The sequence below is a fragment of the Molossus molossus genome, unplaced genomic scaffold, assembly GCF_014108415.1.
Source record: "Molossus molossus isolate mMolMol1 unplaced genomic scaffold, mMolMol1.p scaffold_m16_p_3, whole genome shotgun sequence".
Classification (NCBI taxonomy): Eukaryota; Metazoa; Chordata; class Mammalia; order Chiroptera; family Molossidae; genus Molossus; species Molossus molossus.
This window is the reverse complement of record NW_023425366.1, coordinates 40,879,843-40,905,319: the sequence shown is the minus strand read 5'-3', so window position 1 is coordinate 40,905,319 and position 25,477 is coordinate 40,879,843. Positions and strand designations below refer to the sequence as shown.

Genomic DNA, 25,477 nt, shown 5'->3' with positions numbered 1-25,477 from the left:
ATCATCGTGAAAAAAAGTGATGAACTCATACTCCCTTCCACTATCAGCTCCTGAGCCCTGACTGAAGATAAGATAGCAGGATTACAATTAGTCAGCTTGGATCCCGAGAAGGGAAAAGCAGACTGTCAGGTGAGTTTAACTTCAGTCTTGTTTTCAAACACACACACACACACAATGCACATAAAATTGCATTTTCTTGGCTCACATGAAGACAAAATTGATTATGTCATGTTGCTCTATTCAATAGAGTCTATTGAGTGGAAATTCAAGATAGTTGTTGAAGAGTTCCACCCACCTTGCTTTATCCATTTTAAAATTCATTGTGGCATTTTTTTTCCTGAGGGTCAGAACTGTGTCTTCTGTTTCGTTGAGCCTTCTACAGTGCTGAGAATGTAGCCCATGCTCAGGAAACACGACCATTAATTCTATGAGCAGCAATGGAGTATGACTGGGAGTGTGACTTGGAGAGTTACCTGAATGCACTGTTCTAAAATGGAAACAATGTTCAAACTGTTCTGAAGTATACTTCATCTTTGCTACATGTTATAGTACCTAAAGGAGCGTATATACAGGGCAGCAGCCCACTTAAAAAACATCCACGGAGGAAAAGCAAAATTCCTTTGTACATGCTTATGTCAGAAGGTTTCGCATCCTTCAAGTTAGGGTTTATCAGTGGAGCCGAACATGTTGAAAAATTATTGTTAATACACAGTGAAATAGAGCAATTGCTTTCATAAAGCAGATGTTTTTCTTCTTCTTCATACTTCTCCCTACCTGAAGGAGAAAAATGTTTCCTGTTTAGCACTGATGCAGAATGCAGAGGACAGAGTTTTCTTCCTTTCCTGATTTTTAAAAAATTATTTTATTGATTTTTTTGAGAGAGAGAGAAAAGAAGGGAGAGAGGAAGAGAGAAACATCGAATTGGCCGCTTCCTGCATGCCTCCCACCGGGGACAGAACCCACAACCCGGGCGTGTGCCCTGAGTGGGAACCGAACCAGCACCTCGGTGCACAGAAGACACCCAACCACTTGGGCCACACCAGCCAGGGCTCTTCCTTTTCGGTTTTAGAACTGGGTTCCCTGAGCAGGAGGGAGTCACATTATGTCACACTGAGTCACGAGACCCATGAACACGATTGCCAAAGCATGCTTCAAGTTTTACCGCTCATGTGGACATTTAGGAAGTAACATTTTCCACGACAGTTTCAACTTTTTTGTATGTTTGAACTTTGCAGAGTAAAAAGTTGGGGAAAGAAAAATAAAAATGAAAGTAGGGAGGAAGAGGGACCATGATTCCCTTATCTTATTTTTAAGCAAGCCAAGATTCTCCAAACTGTAGAAAGTATTGAACTTTTGCCAAAAGTCAGCACAGGGTAGGAGAGTCAAAATACTCCTGAGGCAGTGAGTATGTAGTTGTAAGGCTGCCCATCAGTAGGCTATTATCATTCCCGGCATAGAAAACAGCAAAAATGATGATCGCAGAGCTGAAAAGAAATCTCTCCCCCCTGGAATCCCACACTCCAAGAAACAGGACGCGTTAGTCATGTCTGTGTTCTCTGACTCTCCCCCATACATCAGGGGCTGAGCCACCATGGGGGTCTTCCCGGGAGTTTTCCAAATCGGAACTAAGAGAATAGTCTTTCTCCGGTAAAGAACTGTAAGAATCAGAAACTTTTCTATCTGTGGCGAAACAATTTTAAGAGAAGCAAGTCAATATGTACAGAAAAAGGTAAGAATCGCTCAGAGGACTGAGTGCTAGAAGCAGCCACCAAGTAGAGGTCAGGAAGATCAGAAAGACTGGCAAAGATCTGGGTCACAGTAACAGTTCAATCAGGGAAATGATCATTTCAGGACTCTCTTTTGGATCAAATTATCTTCATTTACTCCTTGTTTCATGGTTACAGCTAGCATTTAAAACTAAAGACTCCCAGATTTTTATGTCAAGCCCTGTTCTTTCTCCCGAATTCCTAAAGACTCCACTTGGGTGTCTTGGAGGCATCTCAAATTGGATACATTCAAAACCGAACTCCCAAATCCTCCTCCAAAACACTTGCTCCCCGACATCTCCTCCATTCCGGTTGCGTGCAACTTACTCCATCCAGTTACTCAAGCTTAACATTTTGGAGCCTCTTGATGCCCATTTTTCTCACATGTCACATATGACATTAGGAAATGCCTCAACCTCACCAGGGATTCAGACTCTAACCACTTCCCACCATCTCCACTGACCCCACAGGGCCCAAGCCCCTTTCTTGCCTGGATTAACTTAGCAGCTTCCACCCGGCCTCCTGGCTTCCCTCGTGCCCTTCTAACCAAACAGCAGCCAGTAAATGGCTTCTCATCTCATGTATATGTCAGATCATGACTCTTCTATTTTGGATCCTTCAAATACAGAGAGTAAAAATCTTTACCATTCTCTAGAGGAATAAAAAGAAAAAAAATAATTTTTGTTCAACTAAACCCTCCTCACCGTCCCTGCACCCATTCTGCCCCAGCCAGAGTGTCCCTTCCTTTTGCTGATCTGAGACAACGCAGCACACGCCCGCACTTACACCGCAGGGCCTTTGCACTTGCTGTGCCTTCTGCCTCAAACACACATCTGCCAGACAGCAGCAAGGCCAGCTCCTCCTCCACACATCTGTTCATTTTCCACATCAGAGGCGGCTTCCCTAATGCGCCTAAAATAGCACTCCTCTCCCTGCTTTTCCTTACAACACATTAGTTACGTATGTTTTCCTCCCACTTATAATATATGCCCCCATGAGAATAGGCATTTTGTTCACTTTCTTCTTAGCAGCTAGAACCATGCCTTTCATATGGTAGGCATACAAAAGAAGTTGGCTGAACGAACCATTCAGAATCCTTCCAATAGATCTCACATTTCAACCCAGTTTAACAACACTGGCTTGAATTGGTCCTCATACTGGTGTAAAACAGTTCATCTTGAATTTCAGTCACATTTCTTTTTTTTTTTTCCTTTATTAATTTGAGAGAGAGAGGAAGGGAGAGATAGAAACATTGATGAGAGAGAACATCGACTGGCCTCCTCCTGCATGCCCCCCACTGGAGATTTGGTCCATAACCTGGGCATGTGCCTGACCGGAAATTGAACCCCTAACCTCTTGGTACATAGGCTGACACTCAACTATTGAGCCATACCAGCCGGGTCAGGTCACATTTCTTAGTGTACCAGATTACATACTGATGTTTCTACATCATCACGTCTTTTTACTGACCACTTATTCCTGAAACAGCTGCCATTGAACAATTTTTCAGCATTTAGAAAATGCTCAGTTCTCCTTTGCTACTATATCATATTATAATACTGTGACTACAGTAATTTGAGTTAATTTTTATTCAACTGACTTAATATTTGAAAGTCATGAAACATTCATTTCCACCCTGAAACTATAGTCTCTATTCTCAAATGAAATCCCATATTGAGCAGTGAAATGCAGAATTCTACAGTCCAGTTTCCAATTAGGAATTTCTCTTGCCTTTGAATTATCCAAGTTTGTCGCTTCTTCCATCTCTCCTTCCTGCTGTTCGAATTTTAACAATCTCAGGATTTTTTTCTAGCACTGGTCCACTGGCACGTACACACCAAATTAGTTTATGTACCTGACCACAGTCATAACCAAAAAGCAGTTCATGGTAGTCCAAACATGCAGGCTGAACGGGGACGAGAGTGAGGAGTTCACTTGTCTGTTATCCTTGGTCTTGTCTATTCTAAAGGTCCACAATAACTGTAAGGTCTCTGCAAAGATAGTCAATGGACTGACTCATTTCCATCAGGGAAGATCTCAGACTCTGGCTGCTACACCTGTGTTCTCCCGATGATGCGGCTCCTTGAAGTGAGCAGTCTACTTCATTATAAAAATGTCCCCGTGGTTTCAATGGGTCCACATGAACTTATAATTACCCTTAGGCAGCACCGACTTTCAAAAAAACTAAGAATAAACTTGCAAAAGAGAATCAATCCTCATACCATTTTATAGCTTTTTTATTTCCACTTGGTGTTAATGGGATTTTTAAAATGTCACCATGGACTTTATTTCAACTTCTACCTGTTGACTTAACCTCTTGACATCTGGAATCCACTGTTAAGACTGGATGTCAAAGATAACTCTAAAGATATTTCAAGGGCTTAAATATTCTGAAAATTGTAGCTTTGAAAAAAACTTTAAAAAACATCTGTCAATCCCTGGCCAGTTCGGCTCAGCAGTTAGTGTCAGCCCGCAGACCGAAGAGTCCCAGGTTCGGTTCCGGCTAGGGGCATGTACCTCAGTTGCAGTTTGTCCCCGACCCTGGTTGGGGTCGTGTGGGTGGCAACCACTCCATGTGTCTCTCTCACATCGATGTTTCTCTCTCTCTCTCCCTCCCTGTCCCCTCCCCTCCTGCTCTGTCTAAAGATAAATGCAAAAATGTCCTTGGGTGAGGATGAAAAAGAAAATCTGTCAATATGACTTCTGGGTGTATGTCTACAAGAACTTAGAGTATCAGACATTTGCACACCAATGTTCACAGGAGCACTATTCTCAATTGCCAAGATATGGTAGCAACCAAATGTCCAACAACGAATGAACAGATAAATAAGAAAATCCTGTCACATGCTACAACATGGATAAACTTTGAGGACATATGCTAAGTGAAATAAGCCAGTCCCAAAAGGACAAATACTGTGACTTATATGAGGTCTTTAATTCATAGAAGAAATTCAAATTCAAATCAAATTAATAGAAACAGAAAGTAGAATGGTGGTTTCCTGGGCCTGGGAGAAGGGCAAAAAGGGCGGTTGTTTAATGGACATTAAGTTTAGTTCTTCAAGATGAGGAGTTTTCAAAGCTGTTACACAACAATGTAAATATACTTCACACTAATGAAATGTACACTTAAAAATGGTTAAGATGTTAAGTTTTATGGTGTTACCACACACAAAAAGCAAAACACATCTGCATTGTTTGCATATAGATTTTTTATGGAGATGGGGCAGGACAGATGCTTATAATGTCTGGGTGGCTTTTAACCTTATAATGCAATTTCCCTTTAAACTAAACACCAAAAAAATCTTTCATAACCTTAGCATTTATTAAATGTATCAAGTGCCGAGCATCTTAAATTATAGTTTATTCATTAGGGAGGAATGACTTAAGTGTACAGACGGAAGAGAAATGGGCTATTCTGTCTTATAGTTTGTCTGTGATTATCTGACATATGTCTGTCTTCTCCACGAAGCAGACTTAAGTAAGCTCCAGTGTTTGGTTTGGTTCATCATTATATCTCCAGGGCCTAGAAATTAGTACATAAGTATTTATTAGATGAATAAATACAGTGTGAAACACTTGAAGACGTAGTAAAATCCAGGTCTATAATCACCAAATTCAAGTGTAGCAAGAGATATACCATAAAGGAGGCAGAATCAACTTTCAAAAAACTAATTTTAATCAAAACAAAAATTGTTGATCATTAACAAGTTTATAAAACAGTGATTTAGTTACATAAATAAATTGATATCAGTGTATCAAATCTTAATTACTTTCAACTTCATGAGCATGTTTACATGGGTGATGAAGTACAACCTTTTTTTTTTTCTTTTTACCTATTATAATAAATAAAATGGAGCGCATGAAATAGTTCTTCTAAACAAAAATACCTACAAACATACCTCTAGCATGTTCTCTAATGAAGGGAACAAGAGACACTGGACAACTTTTGCACCAAAACATAAAAATTGCTTTAAAAAGCACAAGGTTACAGAACCATCAGCTAAAGTAAAGACACTATACTGTAACCAAAGTTGGTTTTTAATAATATAATGAACAGTTTGGTAGTTAGATCTCCAGTTTGGTTATTTTAAAGCATTAAGACAAGGCAAGATAGAAGGCTGCTTTTGTTTTGAGTAATTCTAGAGAAAATAAAATATATTTAAAAACAAAAATAAAGAAAACTGAAAAGTAGAACAGTCATACCTACACAACTTTCTGTCCTGCACAAAGTCAAAATACCTATGCAGAATAGACATATAATATATATAATGTTATTTGTGCACAAAGGTTAGCTTATTAGCTCACTGCAAAGGCGTTATGTATCATAAAGTCAATTGTTTTGGAAAACATTTTGCGTTTGTGTCAAAAGGATATTTCTTTTAAGTTTCCTAGGCTAGGAGGCACGAACCCCAGCTCCGGCACACTGTATATTCTTAATGCTAAGGCTTCTGCTCTGGCTGTGTCTTTGTTGTCCCTCTTTCTTCTAGTGCCTGTTACAAGCATGTGTGGTGTAGTGGTTGTTGGTGGTGGTATGTGTGTGTCTTGTGTCTGTGTGTCTACATATATATGTATACATAAGTTGTATAAATATATATACATATATAATTTCTCCCAATAGATCTCAGTCCAACCATGCGATCCAGAAGGTGGCTCTGCATAGATGCCCAGCATGAAGTTCACCGCCTGAGCCAACCCTGAAGCAAGGCGCACTTTTAGTCCTTCTGATAGGTTTTCTCTCAGTTTTTTTGTTTTTGTTTAAAACCAAGCTACTGCAGCTTCAAGTATTTTGCATTACATAGAATATTTTTTATAAATTAGTTAATGTTATATTTTCAATATTCAGACATATACTATAATATATATACAGTACAATAAATGCTCTCATTCTTTTTTTAACTTTTTTGATAAATCCCTGAGAATGTATGTTGACAGTCGCTAAGTTTCCACATGCACAAGCATCGTGTGCCATGCTTCTGGACGAACAGCACTGCGAAGCCACGTGGGTCAGCCTTTTAACTATTAGTATTTCGTTTTGTTGGTTTGTTTAAATATGCTGAAAATGTAAAGATGAGTTACAAAGGAGTAAAGCTGAATCCATTCGAGGTACTTATCACAGGATGGAGGTGTTTTGTTTGGTTTTTAAAGCCATTTCAATTATTTTTTTGAGGCTGTGAACGTATACAGAAAACAGGAGAGCTATGTGGACTTTTGCCACTTGACAACATATACTCAGTGTAAACCAAACCTTTTTAATCTCTCTCTCATACAAAAAAAAAAAAAGAAAGAAAGAAAAAGAATTTAAAAAAATATAATAAAATAAAATAAAAGAAAGAAAAAGGGAAGAAAATTAAGAACATACAAACTTTCACAGCATGACAATTCAGTCTGCAAACGCAATAGAACTATACACATACAATACCGGCGTGGCTCTGTTCTTTAAGTTAAAAAGGGTACAAAGGCAGGCTCAAGTAAAAACAAACATCCCTCCCGCCCCCCCACCCCCATTCATACAAGTTCTATCAACCAAACCTCTCCCGAACCAACATCATCAGTTTCTTTTTGCCTTTGTAGATTTGTTTCAGGTTGTCGATAAACTGTGTAAACTGAATGTGTCCGTCATGTGCCATTAAGAAGGTCTCTCGGGCCTTGCTGAGGAACTCTATGAACTCACTATAGTGCCGAGGACTGATGTGCGTGAGTCGTGAGTGCGTTGTGTTGATGTAGGCTCCGATCGTGGCGTCCAAGAGCTGCCTCAAGGGGGCTTTGTCCAGGGACATGAGCTTAGCAGAGTTCCTCCTCCCATGGAGCCCCACCATGCCAGGAGTGGTCAGAGTGCACCTGCGCAAGATGTCTGACAGTACCGTTGCACACTTGACGCTCTTGACCACCAGAGGTATTATAGCTGCAAGCTCGTTTTTACCAAGGGAGTGGCTGAGTGCACAGGCCCACAAAACATCATTAATGGCAGGGTGTGTGTCCTGATTGTAGCTCAGGTTGAGATGGGTCATAGCCAGGGTGGCCAGCTTGTAGGCCCTCATGGGGTACCCGCGGTGCTCCATGTACCGTGCTATCGTAAAGAGTTGGGTGTAGCTCATGCCGGTTGTAGCAGCGTCGAGAACAATTTGGTACGCCGTCTCAAAGGCTATGTGATCCTTTTCACACAAGGTCAGCGCAGAGAGGGCACAGTTCTGAGGGTCCTTCATCGCACACTGCAATGCGAGTGTCCGGGCACTGCTGGCCAGCTTTTCCTGCTGATGGCAGTCCAGGTGGAGGCGGACAATGGTGCTGTTTGACATCACGGTGGTTGCAACTATACTTGTGGCCTCAGTAGGAGTAAAAAGTGTAAACCAACTCTGCATGATGCTGTCCAGGGCATAAACACCTACAAGGAACACAGAGAATCCCTGTTACTGCCAAGGATGCTGCCTAGAGGTCTGGCCTTATTTCCACTTTATAATCAATGCTTACATTGTTAACCATCACAGGACATGAGCTAGGCCAGAAAATCCTGTAAGGTAATGTGCCTGGGAGCAACCTTTTAGAATAAGGTTATTATAGATTGTTATTCAGTGAAATGCCTGAAAGGAACATGAACTTCCTGTAATACAGAACTAATCCTCTCGGTAGCTGGTATTTGCACTGTGCTGCTTGCCATTTCAAACGATGGCTTTTTGCTAATGAGTTCTAGTTCACTGGGGCCTCCTGTCAGTTACCCAGTACAGAATTTGAGTCAGAAAAACAACAACCATCACCAAAATAGGTACTTTTATGTAGTGTGTGCATGTTTGTGTGTAAGTTTAAAATATACACAATATAAAATTATTAAGACATACAAAGCAGCAGGAAAATGTGACCCATAATCAAGAGAAAGAAGGCAACAGAAGCAGACCTCCAAATGACTCAGATGTTGGAAACAGCTGACAAGGACTTTAAAATATCCCTTTTAGTACACAGACCCAACATGCCTCAACTGTAGGAAAATCCTAAGGGTGAGTGATTTAAAGAGAAGGTACTAACTTCAGAGAAATTAGGTATGTATCTTGGTGCAGGGGAAGAGGAGTTGTGCAGCAGTTCTTAAACTGGTGTTATCTTTGTATTGTTTCACTAAAGCATCACATCAATAATCTAAATATAATTTTTATATTGAGACCTATTTCCCTTTTTCAGCAACAACAAACCATCACAGATTAATGAAAGAAGAATAACAAGAATGATTTTACAGTATCTGCTGTGTCAGTATGTAAATACTGAGGTGGCAGTGTCTTCTCAGCAAGAGGCATGTGTCCTTTTCTGATGCAAACAGGAAGAAAGAAAGACAGTTGAACCAACATTTATTTTCAACAGCCACCATTTTGTTGGTGTGGGCACGCAGGCTGGGAATGTCGTTTTCTTAGCAATGATTTACTGCTACAGAGGGGAAGGAGGTGGCTAAGAGGTCTCACAATTGGCAGCTTATGGACAATCAGGGGATTTTGTCAGGGCTAGCTGCAATTTCTCACACCACTGAAAGCTCACCTGAACCACACCTATTGGTCATTTCCCTGTGGGATACCCTGACATACGCCCTGAGATGAAGAAAACACTCATAGCAACTAGGTATCTCTACATCACTTTCACTGAAATGGACTGAGCCACTAATCCAGTCTCAAGTTAGTTTCAAAGGTGGGCTCCAATCTACCAAGGACTCACTCTGTAACCCTTTAACATAAAATGGTAAACCTGATTATCACAAAAAGTTACTAAAAGTACCTTAATAGTGAAAGAACAACTGGATAAAAAGTGTTTGCTCATTGACCTACTCCATTCAGTAAGAGTTTGGAGTCCTGCACACTTGAGAGTTTGGAAGAAGAGAAATCCAAGTGTGTCCAACTGAAGGCTGGAGGGGCAGGAGCCTTGGAAAAGTCAAGGTGAGAGTGAAAATGTTCTTGTACCTGTAAATGAGGAGTTAAGTCTGACACGAGGTACATGGGAAAGCTCCTCCTCCAGAGTTTACCTACCCACTTCAGTAGCACATGTTACCAGCCACCTGACCATCTCCCGCCGTCGCCAATTTAAGGTTGACAGTGTCATTCGCATAACCTATAAAAGAAGATAGGAAAACAAAACATTTTGAAAGATTATCCCAGGTCAGTGGAAATATAAAACAATTCATTCCAAGGTATAAACTACAAGGCACACTCCCTACTAGCAGGAGGATGGAGAGCCATGTTTAAGGCAAGTTCTGCATATGAATTTGGATTTGTCCATGGCTCCCCTAGCTGGCCTTGTCCCAGCTGGAGGCCCACATTCTACTCCTGGTGGGCTGACAGACCAGATGCGGCATCCTGGACAAGTCACTCAATCACTTTTCTGCAAAATCAGAGGCCGGAGCTGAAACACTAAGCACAGGCCATGCACTATTCTCCCAGCTTTAAAATTCCATGGTTTTAGATTTCTGAGGTTCCTCTCAATTAATTCTGATTAGAAACCCTCAAATGACAAAGAGATATTTAAAAATAATTGTTTTAGCTTTTCTCTCAGTCTCTGGTTGCTCTTATCTGGCAATTACGTAGATAACCACAGGTCTATGGGAAAAAATCATCTTTGGCATCATTAGTAATCTGATTTTGTTTTTTACTTTCTAATAAGAGATCTTAAGATAAAATATCCCTCTGTTCCTGCTTACCCCATTCTTAAGGTTCAGAAAATCTAGGGACATAAGTCTTAAAACCTAGGAAGGCCCTGGGTCCTCAAAGGAATGAGGCAGGGAGTAAGCTCTCAGTGATCTCTCATTTATTCAAAAAATCTGCCAGAATTCCAAATAACCAGAAAATGCACATTAATGTTTTTTTTTCTGCATCATACTTTTAAGAGGCAAACAAAACAAAAATAAGCCAAATAATCAGAATTTATTTTTAAAAAGAAACTTCTAAAATGTCATTTTATTGCTTAAACAAAATAAATCTCTTAGAACCTCTGCTTCTACAATACTATACACAGTGAATGCATGTTTTTGTAATCCATTCTTTGAACTTCACTAATCACTGCAAGGAGACTCCATAATGAGAAAACTGGATTAATCATCTAATCAGGGCATTCTATTCCCCATACTGTGGGTAACTAGGGGATAACAATTTCCTTTACTGCTTTTCATGGGGTATGAGGGGAACAAATGTAAATAGAGATTCCCTGAGAAAAGTAGAAATACAAACTTTTCAGTTCCTGGTTTCTACAGTAATCTTTTCAGAAACTATAAAAAAGCAAATCTTATCTGCATAACTCACCGAGGAGTCCTGGGCAGCACGTCTAAGCGGGCCTGGGGAACGCTGGGACTGGCCCCTGCTCCTGTCACTCCTCCTCTGCCTAACTTCTCAAGGTTATGAAAGAGCTAGAACTGCCCATCTATTATGAAGATGCAAACACCAATACAAATTCATACTTCCTCTCAAAATGTACCTCTAACAACTGAATCTTTACTTAAGCCTCTTATGAGCAATAATTCGTCTCTATTCATTAAAGTAGAAAAGATAACATTACGGCTATAATTAAGAAAGTGATTTTTTTCACTGGAAAGGCACAAATCCGGCTTCTAAATAATTGTAAATACAGCCCTGCACCACAGGCAGAGCTGGTTCGGCTAGGAAGGACCTCAGCTCTGAAGCACATGCTCTCCTGAAAGTCCAACAGATTTGTGACCAAATTCATTTACCTACACTAGAGAAGTCTAAATAAACAAACAGAAAGAACCTTAAGATGCTGCCTTTATTAAGCAGTCCTTGGTACCCCAGGGAAGACCACCAGTCACATACCTGCAGGCCCAGCTCCAGAGACACTTTCAGAAGAGTGATGTCTGGTAAAGTGTCCATGAGAGTTGCTATTTTAAATGCATCCTGGGCAAGCTTGAAGATGTGGGATGAGGAGTGAATGTTTTTCTGGATGGATTCTAATACTGTTTCCAGCCTCCGAACATCGCCTGCAATGAACAAGGCAAAACCAAACCAAACCAAATCAAAGCAAAGCAAAACAAAAAAATCACACCAAACACACACATACAAAGGGAGGTCAAAAGGAAACAAAATTAACAAAGTGTAAGTCAATTTACCTGAAAAGTTCACAGACGTCACAGATGTTACTGTAATGTCTATGAATCTCAGCTTCATTAAAAAGAAACACCGAGACACACCCTCAATGACTGAAAACACATGGACCCGGGACCAACAACATGAGAAAGCAAACAGCTCTCCTAGCTTCTACTTCTAGATGTTTGGTGAGCATTTCAGGGTGAAAAAAATGTAACCACTCTTTTTCATCTTCTGTATCTCAACCACCACTCACACAGCATGGCAAACTAAACCTGAACTCTGCCAGCAGCAAGTTCAATGATGCAGTTAAATGAGGAAAATCCCAGGCTCAAATGAGTAACACATGTTTTGCCTCATAAGCTAACATCTAACGAAAAGTATCCCTTACAACCCGACATTAGCACCATTATTGAGAATTTTATAGCAAACATGACCCTTAAAAGAAAAGGCAAACTAACAAAATAATCATGAGGCCTCAGGACAATCCAGTACCTTTGGCTGCAGTTAGCATGGTGGATGCCAGCTCACACTGCTGGGATTCTATGTGGCTTAGAGTGAACCAGCGAGGGTATCGGTTGGGAACAACTGACGCAATGTGGTGTGGGCGGGTGAGGTCTCCTGTTGGAGCAGTAGATTCCAATACTAGTAACCTGCAATGAGAAGAGACAGGGCAGGTGGCTCCTAGTTATCACTTGTCTATCACCTTGGCCACAGGGACTGGCCCGCAGCCAGAGGAGTGGGTAGATGCTGGGAGAAATGTGCAGTCCTCGTGCAGGAAGAGCTGGTAACGGCTACACTGCTGTCTGGATGCCAAAGTCACCTCATTAATTGCTCATTATCCAAACCTAAGGGATTTCCTTTCGTTAACATCATTCAGAAAATTACGCAGTTCAAGGAAATGAAGATATATAATAATGAAGAAGTTTAAAACTCAGTCTTGATGTTTACCTACTTTTAAATTGAATCTTACCACCCACTAAAAGATAAAAACAACAGAAAACAGACAGTGAATAGGAAGACTGAGAAACCATAGTCAGGGGTCAGTGGACAATTGAGATACACAAGCTTAACTGACTAAAACACAAATAAGAGGGGAAGTAAAACAGAAACGACTCCCTGTCCACCATTCGTCCTTTCTAAACAATTAGCTCCTCACTACTTCAGGCAGTTGTGGTTAGAACATGTCCTATCACACAGATCAGAAGATGACAAAGGCAAACCGTCCAAGCATCCGTCCCGACAGTCTTATATAAATCCCGTGTGATTTCTCACTTCAGCCAGTCTTTGATTAAGAATATGTTGTAGAAGAAAGAATAATTATTCAAAAAAAAAAAAAAAAAAACTATTTAAAACAAAGCACAGTGATCACCTCCAAATATAAGTACCAAAGAGATTGGAACAGTAGCCACAACTGCAATAATTCCTTTACAATCATCAAAACAATGACCTTCACTGAAGTACACCAGTGTTAGGAGCTATGGAATAGAGCTGGAGACCAAGAAGAGTTGCAGGGTCAGGGTGTGAGGCTGGCTGGCCTTGGGGACCCACCCAAGAGCACTTACTGTTCTGCTAAGCCAAATGCCGCATTCTCTTTTCCTTTTATCTAGGGATAAAGAGATGTTACCACTAGAGGGTGGCAAGGTAGGCAATTAAGTAATAAGCATTTTGGTGGGGTTGCTATTTAGCTTAAAATAAATAAAAAAAATCCAGTCCTGGCCAGTTTGGCTCAGCAGTTAGAGTGTTAGCCTGAAGACCGAAGGGTCGCAGGTTCAGTTCCTGGTCAAGGGCACATACCTGTGTTGCAGGTTTGATCCCTGGCCCCAGTGGTAGTCATGTGGGGAGGCGACCAATCGGTGTCTTTCTCATATCTATGTTTCTCCTCTCTCTTTCTCTCTCTCTCCCTCCCTCCCACCCTATCTAAAAAGTCAATGGAAAAATATCCTTGGGTGAAGATTAACAACAACAAAATAAATCCAGAATGTCCCTGTAATTAATAGACAGATCTTTCCAGAGTCATTGTAGAAGAAACTAGCCAATACCCCTGGAAAGATGAAAATGAGTGCTGACAATACCCTCCCCTAGTCCACCACCCCTACTTCCAGAATGACTAAGAAGCAAGTCAGCTACACGTCTCTTCCTTCCTGTTCTCCTGGCTGCCTTGAGACATTCTACGAGGTCATACTACCTCCTTCGATGCAGTTCTTTGGCTGGAGGATGGTAGCAGGAAGAAGAGAAGAGGTGAAAAAGCAATTCCCTTGTGCCCTGCTAGTACCCCATGAACAAACTGCCTGGGCAGCAACCAAGGGCAATGACAAATGAGTTTCTGAGTGTTAGCCTAAGCATAAGCCAGACCCACAGAGAAGCCTTATGCTATTTTCCTCTTATACTTTACAGTGGTCACAGCAACGGTATCTGGCGGCATCAGAACATTAGCATCCTTCCCTTTACACTGGAGCAGAACTCTTAAATTTTAATAGGTACAGAACTGAGCATCTGTCTTCATCTGACAACTTCCATTTTAGCTTCCAAAAATGGGAATAGGAACTTACTAATAATTGTGCTTTAAAATACAAACCAGCCCTGGGCCAGTTTGGCTAAGTGGTTATAGCATCAACCTATAGACCAAGGAGCCCCAGGTCCGATCCCTGGCCTGGTTGGGGTGCATGTGAGAGGCAACCAAATTGATGTATCTCCCCCCCCCCCCTACACTCTCTCTAAAAATCAATGAAAAAATGTCCTTGGGTATTAACAAAACAAACAAACAAAAATAAAACAAGTGGTATAAAATAATTTGGTGGGAAACTTTTGCTTATGTTAGTTTTAAATTTCTATTTTGGTATTTTAAAAATAGATGAGAGAACTTACAAGGTTTCTCTGGTAGATAAATGAGGCTTCACATTGCCAAAAGAAAGCATGTCAAATTAAAGGATGTCAACCTCAAAACACACTGATACACACCCCTATCACTGCACAAAAAGAGGCCTTCTGAGAGATAAGCACACATTAAAAGGTAAGAACTTGTTTTTGAATCCACTATACTGGTTGCAGACAAAGAATCTTTAATGAAAAGCTTCTATTGGACCAAACTGTTCTCTGACACCTCAACCTTTTAGGTTATGGTCATGATTTGTCTTTAGGTGACTATAATGAGGTCCAACCTGCACCTTAACATAGAGGGTTTTAATTTTCTTTAAAAAAGGAAAAAGCTCATGTTTTAAGAAAGGTGGGTATTTCTTTCAGGCCCTTAAACTTCAGTAGGCTACAAATAAGGCCGACAAATACAATGTTGAATTCGTTAAAAAATACTCACCAAGAATAGAGTCACAATAAAAATAACTATTTGGTGAACGGACTTTTAAAAGAAAAGTGAACACAGAAAGGTCAGTGGCTGAGAACAGCACACTCGAACTGCATTACTGAAAAGGACTGGAGAGGAATGGAGGCGGTTGGTGCGGAGGCGAGCAGGCGCTGGCAGACCCCACGGCGATGCCTTCACTAGAGACAGCCCCATCTTCCGTCACCCTCCGCTGGAGCGCAAAGGTATCTGGGTGATACGCTGGCCTTCCTGCACTACTGACGGAATGTGAAATTAGAGCAGGTGTGAAGGGCTCCCTCAATTATCATATGCAGTCAAGTATACTTATTATTTACCACTGTTTCAAAAATCTAATTTTTTCAAAACAATTCATTATTTAGGAAGACTTCAACTGTTGCTCCCATGTGGTTAGACTTGGCCTGAAATTGTTCTCTATTCCCAAATTCTAGCTTCAAGAAAAAGTAGAAAGAAGCCACGGTGAGCATGACTGACAGCAGTCAAGGATACCATCCTTCCTTTACTTTAAACAGAAGCCAAACAAGCCCACGAACAAACCACTACTCAATCCGAGAAGCATATAAATAAATATGTTCTTTAGATTTTTCTGCTGCCTACAAGAAACATGAATGAATGAGAAGTCAGTGAACAGCCATTCCTCCCAGAGGAGGTCTGGATTGCGTCTGCCCGGCTGGGCTGTGAATACGTACCGCATTGCTCTCAGTGCAATTTTGTATGCCAATTCAGCATCGTGAGGTAGGAGAGAGGTGAAGAGATACTTGGCAAATGTGTGCATTGGAACACTCTCCCGATGGATTATTTCGCCTAAACCACTATATGGTCCGGCTGTGGGAAGAGAGCATACACATTTTACATTCCTAAAAAAGGAACTATGACTTCTTGTAAAGTATATCTTAAAATCGTTATATAAAGTTATAACATATACAAGCTAATCTAGTTAAGAATGTAATCTAAGTGACATAGTAGAAAGAATACAGATTCTTAGTAAAAAATGATTGTACAGGATATGGTGTCCAATATGAAATTTACTTCAGGAACAATCCCCCACAGCTAAAATGAGAATCATAGAACTAAGGGCAGAGCTTTTTCACATTGTAACTGCTTCAGAGAAAGAAACCTTCCAATGCAGAAAATCTCCTGAGTTCCCAAAACATCCTCTGTCAGTGTGTATGTCTGAGCTTCAGATTTTCAAATGCAGGTGACTCCTCAGCTGAACTTTGGAACCTGCTCCTGGTGGTCTCAGGGGCACACACAAGCCAGGGTTCCAGAAAAGGGTGCTTTGATGGGTGGGGGAGGATTCTGAACCACAAATCCCAGTACAAAGACTTTAAATATTTTTCTTCTAATAAGCAGAAATAAATACTGATTCTCAGAAAGTGACTATTAATAAAAGAATAGTTACCCATTTGATACTCACCGTAGGCAAAAGAAAAAAAATTAAAGTGACTAAAAATTACCACTTTTTGGGCTCCAAAAGACCAGTTTTAAAAAGTGAAATTACATGTAAGCCATCAAAATCCCTTTCTTAGTAGTTATGACAGGAGTGGTGGTAGAGCAAACTGCCCTGTGCTCTCTGAATGCTGCCATAGGAAGGGCGATACAGACTTTCAAGATAAATGTTGAAAGGAAACCACAGTGTTTAGTTCAACTACTTTCCACTTACGTAGTTTGAGGTTTAGTACTGTAAAGTGTTTAATAAATTAGTTTCCATGTCACCTTTAGGTAAAAACTGTTTCATGACTTCTAGAATTATGAACTATGATAGTACTGCTCAAAGGACATAATGCATTTGTCTTCCCTGAGAAAAATCTGTCTGGCAGTTTAGAATGCAAGAAATGCAGTTCAGAAGAAACTAAGAGGAGTTACTAAATTGGGGGGGGGGGGGGCATTACACATTATAGATCATTTTAATAGAGGTTATTTTTAAATTTCATTAGCATTTTTGAATTGTTCATTATTTAAGTGCTTAGAAAAAATCATACAGTAAACAACTTCTTTTTGTTTAACCTAGGAAAATTAAAATCCATCCTAGATTTCTAATGTTATCAATTAATCTTTTTCTTGTGTTTAAGATATTTAAAAATGTTTCAGTGACCTGATATTCTTTAAAAGGTGAGATAGCATTATAGTTCCATCTTTAGTTCATATAATGAGGCCAACTTATTTAGGTTATTATGAACTGAAAGTTTGTATCTCCTACCCCAATTTGTTATGTTGAAGCCCCAACTCCCAATGTGACTGCACTTGAGGAAAGGGCCTTCATGAAGATAATGAAGGTTAAGTAAGATTAGAGGGTGGGGCCCTGATCCGACAGGATTAGTGTCCTTACAGGAAGAGACATAGCTGACTCTCTCGCACCATCTCTCTCTCCCTAAGGCAGCTATCTATAAGCCAAGAATCTCACCAGAAACTGAATTAGCCAGCACCTGACCTGGGACTTTTTAGCCCCCAGAACTGTGAGAAATAAATTTCTATTGTTTACGCCACCCAGTCTGTGGTAATTTTGTTATGGCAGCCTCAACAGACTAAAACACTAACTCTATTTTACCTAAGGATTAAATATAGCAAATTTGTAGATTGTCTTCTTCATTTCTCTTCTATTTCATTCCATTGTTTCCCTTAAATATCAACCTACCTGTTTTCACTATGCGGGCAAAGCCAAGATGCATAATGAACACTTTGTTATGACACCTCCCGATAAGCAAAACATTCAGTCAGGTATCACAGAATTATTTGTGGTTTTATAATCAGTGTAATCCCTACTCCAATGTATTGAATAATGAAAGACTGAAATCTGGTACTATGTTCCCCATAAATACTTTTCCAACATGCCAATTGATCCAATTCGCCAAGATTGTGGCCAGAAGTAATTAATGCTCAGCGATAATACAGGGTTATTGCTTCCCCTTTTCAGACACCCGAGTCTGCTAACTATTTCATCCTGGAATTCCTAGTATAAATGCATAAAGAACTTGGTGCCTCAGTGCAGTCAACTCAACCATGAAGTGCTTATCTTCTGGAGTTGACAGAAATGGTCCCTTGGCTTCCCTGTTGGTCTGTTTCCTGTCCTGCACCACCCACTCTTTGCAGGTCTAGCAGGGTCGGGAAAGGAGTGAAAGCTGGGATGAGTCAACAACACTCTTTATCAGGCACAGTTCTTATAAAAATGTTTAATGGGGAGGTATTAACTAATCAAAGACTAAGACAGTTAAAAATTATTCGCGAGTAACGAACATGGAGAACATTTAAAAGAGTAAATGATGAGCAGATATCAGACACAATCAACACCAAAAAGCACACACCCTCTTCCTATCCTTCCATAGACTGGAAGCCAAAAGTCAGTTACAAAGAACCAGTGAGAGCATAAAAAGAGCTTGTGGCTAACGATTCCGCTTATCTCAAAAGAAATTCTGAGAGGAAAGTATAAGAAAACAGTAATAAAAGAATCAAGATCAGCTGAAGTTGCCACAAGACAGGCTTTTATGTTTAGAAGAAAAAGAAATTTTAGGAGAGTGCTTCAAAAAATTAATATTAGGAATTTTTACCAAAATTAAGCATGCTATTAAAAACATTTTCCCTTTAAAATGCATTGCTAAAAACACATAAATATATAATGTATTTGGTGAAAATGTTTTCTTTCAAACAGATCTTTAGCTTGGGACATATAAAAGAGTTTTTGAAATGCTATTTTCTCTAAGTCCCTTCCCCATCTGAAGATGGAGACACCACACTGTACGAGCCTACCAATCACAGAGACTCGCACAATAACAAACATGTACGTGAGAGATAGAAGTAATTTTATCAATTAGATATCACCTAAATTTACACAAAAGATCAGGCTACTATACTAATTACACTTAGTCTTTTTGAGAAAAAAAAAAAACAAAAAACTTTTAAAACAATGCCAGCCAAAATTTGTTAGGCTCTTTAGCTCTTAACCTTATAAAAAGAAGAAAATTGGGCTTTGCTTTAGAGAGTCTATGAAACTTTAGCTTGCTGAATCTAATCGCAATGAAGTCTCTGAAATACTCACTCAGCACGTGGAGATTCACCCTGCAGCTTTCAGTCCTTTGTTAGCATGTGCAAATGACATACACATGCAAAGCCGAGACATCATGCAACAGCCAGTAATTTAGAGGAATGCCGATCAATTTCCATTTTATTATTTAATTGATCAAGCAAAGAGGAACACGGCTACCAGTAATAGCTCACTAAATATCAAACTTGCATTTATCTCAGGAACACCAAGTCAAAATAAAAATAGTTCTTTTCAGAGCTTGTGGCATCAAATGGGACTCATTTCGAATAGGCTATCCTATGTGACCACCTAAATCAAATGATATAAATTTAAACATCTGTATTTTTTTATTAAGTGATACTATATTTGAATAAAAAACATGCCTATGACACTCACTGACCATACCACCAGGATAACTACCATAATCAAATACATTCCAACAGTACTCCCAACATAAATAAGTGTTTCCATTAGATAAGTGAAAAACCTCTTCATTAAACTACCTTCTAATAGGAAGACTGCTTGCTTGCGAAAAATTTTCACCAGTGTGTCATCCAATTCAATTTCCTGAAGCTTGGAAATGAGCTGTTCCTCATTCCGGCAAACCTTCTCTTGTGTGTACAGCCCGTCGGGCATGATACGCTGCTGTCCCAGCCCTATTAGGGCTACTTCCACAGCCAGTGTTAAATAGGATTCCCCTTCTTCTAAGAATTTGTGTGCAGGCAGATGCTGGTATTCCAGAGATTTGCCCTGTCCCATATTCTCTGTAAAATATCACAATAGAAAACAGAATTCAGAAACCACTTTTTCAGGTACAAATATTTACTTTACAAAGGTACTTATAAATGAAGTATTGACTTAATTTCAAGAAGACCAAAAAACAAGTGCATAGTTTTCCAATATCTTTTTTAAACTGTGCCTGAATGACTAATTGTGTATGTTTTGTGAATGCTACAAATATTTTTCTCCCATTTAAAATGAATCACCAAAGAAAACTATAAATCTAAGAAGAGATAAGAATATTTAAGAGTGAAGAAAGATTTTAATTAAATAAGTATAAAATTATATGATAACTGCAATAGTTACCAATTCTTAAAAACAAAGTTTGCATACTTTTATTGCAATGTTAAAATTTATAATGAAAACAGTAGAAAACACATGTGACCCAATTTCAAGGTCTTTTTTATTATCAAAGAAGTCAGAGTTATCACAAGAATAATGATTCTTTGAGCATTCTCTTATCTCTGTTGTTTCTATTAGAAACTTTAACAAACTTCAACCACTGAACTCCCAAGGAAAGCACACTCATAGTCACACCTTTCCTCTTCCTGAAAGAGTTTTTGGTCACCCATAATCCATAAAGGTAACCGCCACAGGAGAAAATATGGAGGGGAAGCTAATGAACCCTCTGAGCTCACCCAGCCATGGGAGAAGCAGAGGGACACTCCCCCCTCCCTCCACATGATGCACATCCTTATTTTACATCTCTATGCTGGAGAACAGTCTTAAATGCAAATAAATTCTTAGATGCACAATCACTGACTAGAAGACAATATTTTTAAGGTTCTTTACACATGCTATCAACTGTCAAATCTAAGCCTGCCTGAAAAGCGTAAGAGTGTCTATTTCCTTGCTCTCTTGCTAGCGGTAGGTATTGTTAGCTGTATGGATTCACAAAACAAACTGTGAAGAAAAATAATGACCGATGTCATTCATAGTTTAGAAAAAAAGGCACACGAGACAAAAGTCAATGGTTTTACCTGTGAAATTGGAGAATCCAGGGAAGCTTTCATCATCCATGCGGCAGGCTTCCATAAGGCTGCTGAAAAGAGTGCCCACAGGGTCCAGAGGGTGTCCAACCCAGCCCTCCAGATTGGTTATAGCAGTCATGCTTTTATGGGGCAGCTCTGTGTAACAAAGAGAAGTGAGATGGAAAGAGTAAAGGGAAGAGAGGCTTTACATTTAATAGCAGCATCCTGACTAATGCTGAATTTAATTAAAAAACAACAGTACATATAATCCCCAACTTGTGGACTAATGTGAATTCTGAAGATTCATCTGTAAATCAATATAAATGGTACTAACCTCCTAGGACAGCTCCCAAATATCTGTTTAATGCATGTGTCCAGGGCACTGGGTCATCATTACAACTTACACTTTTCTCACCTGAGAAGCTAGGGACAATTCCCCTCACTTCCTGGAGTGACATTAAAGAGGACTAATGTAGCCCCAGAATCACCAATGGATAACTCCACAATTATATTGAGAAGCTACTCCAAGTCGGAGCTCCCTGGATCATCTGACCCGGAGAAGACTCAAAGGCAGCTGTGGCCTGGGTTAGACTTGGACTCCCCCATGAACATTAATTACTACCTTACTTCTCTATCACCTCATGAAAATGTTCTTTATCACAGATCAATAAGCCATTTAAGGGAGGACATTTGCCACAAAGAGGAACCACAGCAAAAGATAACATAAAATTTGGATGAAACATATCCTTTTCATTTTTTTTCACAGAATGTGAGCTCTTTCCCGTTCCCAAGTTAAATTACAGCATGCTGAAAAAAGCTGCAAATATTTTAAAAGACACATTCCACTGTTGTAAAAAATGCAACATTTTATATCTTAGTGTTTACTAAAGTAATAAATAGTAGTAGCTCCTTCTTAAAGGAAAATATATTAAAATCTATATACAATATAAAATATACAAGGAAAAAATTGACTTGTAAATTGCTAAAGAGCCTTCCATGAATCCAATATTCCTTTAGAAATTTTTTGGTTTTGGACTATCAACTATCAGTACATAAAAATAAAGCATGGCCTGTCATGATGTATTAAAATTTATAAAAGTTTGGTCTTAGATTCCTTGGAATGGCTTTTCCTTTTGGTTTCTATCAGTGGTTTTCATATACATAACCAGTATGAAAAAAGAAATATGAGCATTACTCTTAGGAACAACCAAATACATACACTTGATAGGAATATACATATGATGAAGGGAAGTGTTGTGCTCATACAAATACATCTACTGTCAAGTGATGGAAACTGAGAATAAAATTTTACAAAGTATTTCCTCTTTGTAAAGTATTTCCTTTATGTCCTTTCCTTTAAAATAAAATTAGTGAAAAAACACAGAAATGGGATAAATAAAATTTAAAAAGTAGTTGTTTTTTTTTAAATTGAGAAGTTGAAATGAAATAAGTCAGACAGAGAGAGACAAGTACCATATGATGTCACTTATATGTGAAGTATTTAAAAAAACTGAGCCCCCAGATATAGAGAATAGATTGGCAGTTGCCGGAGGTAGGGGGATGGGTGAAATAGGTGAAGATGGTCAGAAGGTACAAGTTTTCAGGTATAAAATAAATACTCACGAGGATGTAATATACAGCATGGTGACTATAGTTAATAACACTGTATTGCATATTTGAAAGTTGCTGAGAAAAGATTTTAAAACTTCCTCATCATAAGAAAAGTATTTAGTAACAATATGTAGTGATGAATGTTAACTAGACTTATTGTGGTGATCATTTTGAAAAATATAAATATTGAATCATTATGTTGGATACCTGAAATAATGTTGTATGTAAATTATACTTCAATTAAAAAATAGAAGCTGACATATCATGCCATATAGTATTAAAAATGTACAAGATAATTCATTTACCAATCTTGACCATGTAACAAGTAACTGTTACTGCAATGTGGAATTATAACAGCCATGATAAACATATTCTTTAAATACAGACAGACAAAAGAGCAGGAAATGATATAGGTATATACATATAATCCCAGTAATACCTGAGAATAGTTTGAAATAAAGGTTTCATTGCTCCCAGGATAAAAGAGAAATGTGTCTAAGAGTGGGCTCAAAGATAACCAAAGGAGTCTAACTGAACATGTATGCTAACTTACCTCCATGAACTAACATTTTTATACTGCATTTCTTATATATTGCAGCATTTTTTTTTTTTTTATCCTCACCCCAGGACATTTTTTTTGCATTTATCTTCAGATAGAGCAGGAGGTAGGGAGGAATGACGAGAGAGAAACATCGATGTGAGAAAGACACATCAAGTGGCCGCCACCCACATGACCCCAACCAGGGCCGGGGACAAACTGCAACTGAGGTACGTGCTATGCCCTTAGTGGGAACCAAACCTGGGACTCTCCGGTCCGCGGGCTGATGCTCTAACCGCTGAGCAAAACCGGCCAAGGCTGCAGTATTTTTATTAAACTGATTTTTAAAACATTTCTTAGTAAAAGTTGTGATTTTTAAAGATCATATAATCATAAGCTAGCTCTCTCTTTGTAGTATAAAATGTGCTTCATTCTCTTAGCTTGAATATTATACTTTAAATACCTTTTGGCCAGATATTATATGTATTTAGGGGAAGAGGATTTCAGGAAAAATTTCCAGAGGGCCACACAGCATATTTTACAAACACATCTGGTAACTATTGATGATGTGAAGAACATGAAAAATTGAACAGTCATGATTATCAGGGATATTTTAATCCAATCTCATCTGAGTTCCCCTTTCTTTGATTCAAATTGTACCTTTTGCATTTTATTCCATCAAATAACTGATAATGTTAACATTTATAATACTTTCAACATTAAAAATATTAATAGTACAAAAACTTCAATTCAATCTCCAGCCTATTTTAACAACTTTTGATAATTTATAGCTGTATCTAGGTGAAGCATGTATAATCACCTAAGAATTAAAAACAAAAACATATAAAGAAAAAAAAAAACTACAGTAACTAAAAGTATCTTTCTGAATAAGAAATAAAATTCCAGAGTAAATACAATCCTGCAAAGAAACATAAAAAGACCTGTATCTATAGAAGGAACAAGAAGTGAATGGATTATCCAGAAAAGACTTATATATTTTTTTTCTGATCAGAGCTTCAATCAGGTAATCTGACCCTCTGAACTATTACTCAGTAATGCCTAATATAAAATTTAAAAGATTAATAAACTGAGATGAAGAGAAGTTAAATGTGTTCTGTCAGCTGACAGTTCATCAAATGTTACTTACAGATTTTAAAAAATCCAGGAGTTCTCTGTTATGATCACTTTAATAAATGTCTTTATGTACAAATTATTACAAGTAAAAAGTTTTAGAGTGATTACACACTGTGCCAGGCCCTGCTTTAAGTGCTTTACAGGATTAATAATCTTCTCAAGAATTCTAGGAGATAGGGCCTCAACTGAGCCCCATTCCACAGCTGAGGAATCTGAATCATAGAAAGCTCGTCACTGCCCAAGGACTCCCAGTTGGGACCGACTGCTAGGATTCAAACATAGGCAGTCTACCCCCAAGAAACCTACTGTTAAAATTAAAACACACTTTCACAAATCAGTTATTTAGCTAACTTAGTTTTAGATAATTTAGATATACTAAATAGTTACTCAAACATTAACAACAAAAAATTCTCTCCCTTAAAAAATTAACTAGCCTGAGATATTTTTTAAAAAATCTTACTTTTTACAATATTAGACCAGGAGACAAAATACCTACAATTTCCCACAAATCAGCTATTAAATATTTCAAATGAGTGGTAAGTACAGCCATCCCCCTCACTCTAATTTTAAAAGCCATCTCTCCCAAAAGAACACAAAACCTAATGATGTCATCACCGAGAATCCCATTTCAATGGAAACAAACTCCTTCACAATCACCTTTTTTTTGAGTTCGGAACATTTCCAACTGTTTCTGTTGTTGTCGTCTTAACGTGTTAACAATAGCTATTGCCAGTCTCAGTGCTTCTCTGGGGTACCCATGAGAACGTAATGCGTCCACTCTTGCACAGGCTGTAGGAACATGTTCTAAAATAGAAAGTAAAGGAGGGAAAGTTGCCATTGTCAGGTATGTCCATAAAAACAGGATTTCATAGTAAGATGTTTTCCCCCAAAATACTATTAAAAAGACACAAGAAACCATTTCTGAACTTGGATTTGAATGAAAAACTCAGCTCCTATTGCCAAGCATTCATCCATCTCCCATTGAATTCCTCGTCTCTCCTCCTCCCACTCCAATAATGCTATAGAAACTAAACAAAGAAGTAAGTCATGGAAATGTCTTTCCGGTTTGGGCACTTACCATGCCAGAGGGGCCACCCACGGGAGTCAAAGAGGGAGTTTTCAGTGTCGTCATGGTAACAGTAGTTGGTGTATAGGTCACTGCTGATAATGTGCTGCAAGTGGCTATCCTGCCAGTGGAGATCACATGCCTCGATGGCTCGGGTGAACACTGTCCGATGTGGCCTGTTCGATGAATCTGTTTTTC

At 38.9% G+C, this 25,477-nt stretch overlaps 1 protein-coding gene across 1 annotated transcript in view; it reads right to left on the bottom strand.

Annotated features, from left to right (window-relative positions):
• Nucleotides 1-7,285: 7,285 nt before the first annotated feature.
• ZSWIM6 (zinc finger SWIM-type containing 6) overlaps nucleotides 7,286-25,477 on the bottom strand; it is a 192,019-nt gene continuing 173,827 nt past the window's right edge. Inside the window, exons 6-14 of the mRNA XM_036278942.1 lie at nucleotides 25,292-25,468; nucleotides 24,871-25,017; nucleotides 20,940-21,086; nucleotides 19,683-19,943; nucleotides 15,851-15,986; nucleotides 12,320-12,477; nucleotides 11,555-11,718; nucleotides 9,764-9,845; nucleotides 7,286-8,148 (exon numbers count right to left, since the gene is read on the bottom strand). Of these exons, the coding sequence (XP_036134835.1) occupies nucleotides 7,286-8,148; nucleotides 9,764-9,845; nucleotides 11,555-11,718; nucleotides 12,320-12,477; nucleotides 15,851-15,986; nucleotides 19,683-19,943; nucleotides 20,940-21,086; nucleotides 24,871-25,017; nucleotides 25,292-25,468 (2,135 nt within the window). The remainder of the gene's footprint in view (nucleotides 8,149-9,763; nucleotides 9,846-11,554; nucleotides 11,719-12,319; nucleotides 12,478-15,850; nucleotides 15,987-19,682; nucleotides 19,944-20,939; nucleotides 21,087-24,870; nucleotides 25,018-25,291; nucleotides 25,469-25,477) is intronic.